This window comes from Galeopterus variegatus, unplaced genomic scaffold, assembly GCF_000696425.1.
Source record: "Galeopterus variegatus unplaced genomic scaffold, G_variegatus-3.0.2 Scaffold62872, whole genome shotgun sequence".
Taxonomy (NCBI): Eukaryota; Metazoa; Chordata; class Mammalia; order Dermoptera; family Cynocephalidae; genus Galeopterus; species Galeopterus variegatus.
In genome coordinates this window covers 1-2,227 of record NW_007788983.1, presented here as the reverse complement: position 1 = coordinate 2,227, position 2,227 = coordinate 1, and the positions used below count along the sequence as shown (strand labels likewise).

General features: G+C 54.3%; 1 protein-coding gene across 1 annotated transcript; it reads left to right on the top strand.

The window, feature by feature from the left end:
* Nucleotides 1-296: 296 nt before the first annotated feature.
* On the top strand, nt 297-1,845 carry LOC103584525 (DNA replication licensing factor MCM2-like; the record flags this gene model as incomplete). The annotated part of the gene is made up of 3 exons (XM_008565492.1): nt 297-548; nt 1,284-1,466; nt 1,690-1,845. Coding segments are annotated over 3 exons (591 nt in total), but the record flags the coding sequence as incomplete, so codon positions are not given.
* Between the last annotated feature and the right edge of the window lie 382 nt (nt 1,846-2,227).

Below are 2,227 nucleotides of genomic sequence, written 5' to 3'. Positions count from 1 at the left end.
CCCATCGTCCTGTTTTTCTTCTTAGCACATGATACTTTTACTAATTTTTACAACTGTATTTGTCTCCTGTCCCTCATTAGGAGGTGAGCTCCGTGAGGGCTTTGTCACTTTTACCGGTGCACATGCCCTGGGCATGTAGAGCTGCCTGGCACATGGTGGATGGGACGAGGATGCCATTGAGAGAACGCCGTTGTCACAGCTCCCGTGGACGGCATTTCGTGCCTTCCAGCTGGCTGACGTCCTCCCAGCCCCGCCATGTGCCTGCCCTCACAACCGCCCCTCACGTCTTGCCTTAGGATGAGATGCTGGCCCGCTTTGTGGTTGGCAGCCACGTCAGACACCACCCCAGCAACAAGGACGAGGAGGGGCTGGCCAATGGCAGTGCCCCAGAGCCTGCCATGCCCACTACACACGGCGTGGAGCCTCTGCCCCAGGAGGTGCTGAAGAAGTACATCATCTACGCCAAGGAGAAGGTCCACCCCAAGATCAACCAGATGGACCAGGACAAGGTGGCCAAGATGTATAGTGACCTGAGGAAAGAGTCCATGGTGAGAGACGGGCGGCCTGGGGGCCACAGGGAGGGACACACAGGCTGGTGGGGGCAAGTGCCAGTCAGTCCACGGTGTCAGTGCAGGAAGGTGTTAAAACAGTGATGCTTGTACACCTTGACCGTTTTGTTCTAGATGAGACTCAGGCATGCACTTGCTGTCTGTCTCGGTGCAGGGCCAAGGCCTCGTGATTGTTGAGAACCCCACCTGCAGGAGCATGAGGTCTGCACTAGGTTCAGTCTGCTCGTTTAAAGGCAGCACACAAGCGATTGGGATGCACATTCTTGTTCATTGCTCTGTCTCGTCCACACCCAGTCAAGATAGCACCTTCCTTTTGTTTCTGCTTTTTACTTTTAATTTTACCAAGTCTTTTCAGAGCATTCAACTTAGTTTTCACAGAAACAACTTTTTTCTCCACTTACATTGCACTGGATTATGCAGTATTTAGTGTGTGAGAATAACTAGTACAGTTGGCCACGAATATAACAGGCTCTGAGACTCATTCAGGTCAGCAGGTAGAAGCAGAGCTGTGCGGGCACAGCAGGGACAAGCTGCGTGCATTCAGCATCCACATCTCCAGAAGGCGTGGGCAGCATGACTTCACCTGGTGTCTCCGCCGAGCACCTCTGCCGTGGCTGTTAGATGAGTCCTCTTGGTTCTGGCTGCTAGGAGTCCACCTTATTTTCCTTGCCTCTGTCCTGCCTGAGGAAGACCTGATGCTGTGCTTCTCCCCAGGCCACAGGCAGCATCCCCATCACAGTGCGGCACATCGAGTCCATGATCCGTATGGCAGAGGCCCATGCACGCATCCACCTGCGGGACTATGTGATAGAAGACGATGTCAACATGGCCATCCGTGTGATGCTGGAGAGCTTCATCGACACACAGAAGTTCAGTGTCATGCGCAGCATGCGGAAGGTAGGTACGAGCAGAGTGGCATGGGGCCCCTATGCGCCTGGCCTGAAGGGCCAGCTCAGCACAGGAGGCTACAGGTGGGCACCTCGAGACTCTGACTTGGACCTCCAGCTCTGATGTGCTGCTGGGAGCAGGGGTGACTCCCTGCCCACTGTTCTGAGCCCGTGGCAACGAGAGCGTGGCGGAGGGGATGGGGTAGCGTTTGACGCTGGCTTTTCTCCTGCAGACTTTTGCCCGCTATCTTTCATTCCGGCGAGATAACAATGAGCTGTTGCTCTTCATATTGAAGCAGTTAGTAGCAGAGCAGGTGACATATCAACGCAACCGCTTTGGGGCCCAGCAGGACACAATTGAAGTTCCTGAGAAAGACTTGGTGGACAAGGTATGGGTGCAGATGGGAGGTGAGGGTTGGGGTTTGCCGTCCTGAGAGCTGTCAGAGTCGTCTTTGGAGGGTGATCACAGTGGGCCATTAAGGGGAGGGGCCTTGATGACAGCCCTTTGTTGAGTGTGTACAGTGTGCTGAGTATAGTTCCATGTGCTCGTAATCTTGGTAGGCGAAGGAGGTAGGTCCTCTAATTGCCATCCTGTTGTACAAGGTGGAGACAGGCACAGGGCAACCAAATGTTTCTTTTTTTTTTTTTTTTTGTGACCGGTAAGGGGATCACAACCCTTGGCGTGGTGTTGCCCACACCACACTCAGCCAGTGAGCACACCGGCCATCCCTATATAGGATCCGACCCTGTGGTGAGCGCGCCATGGGCTCG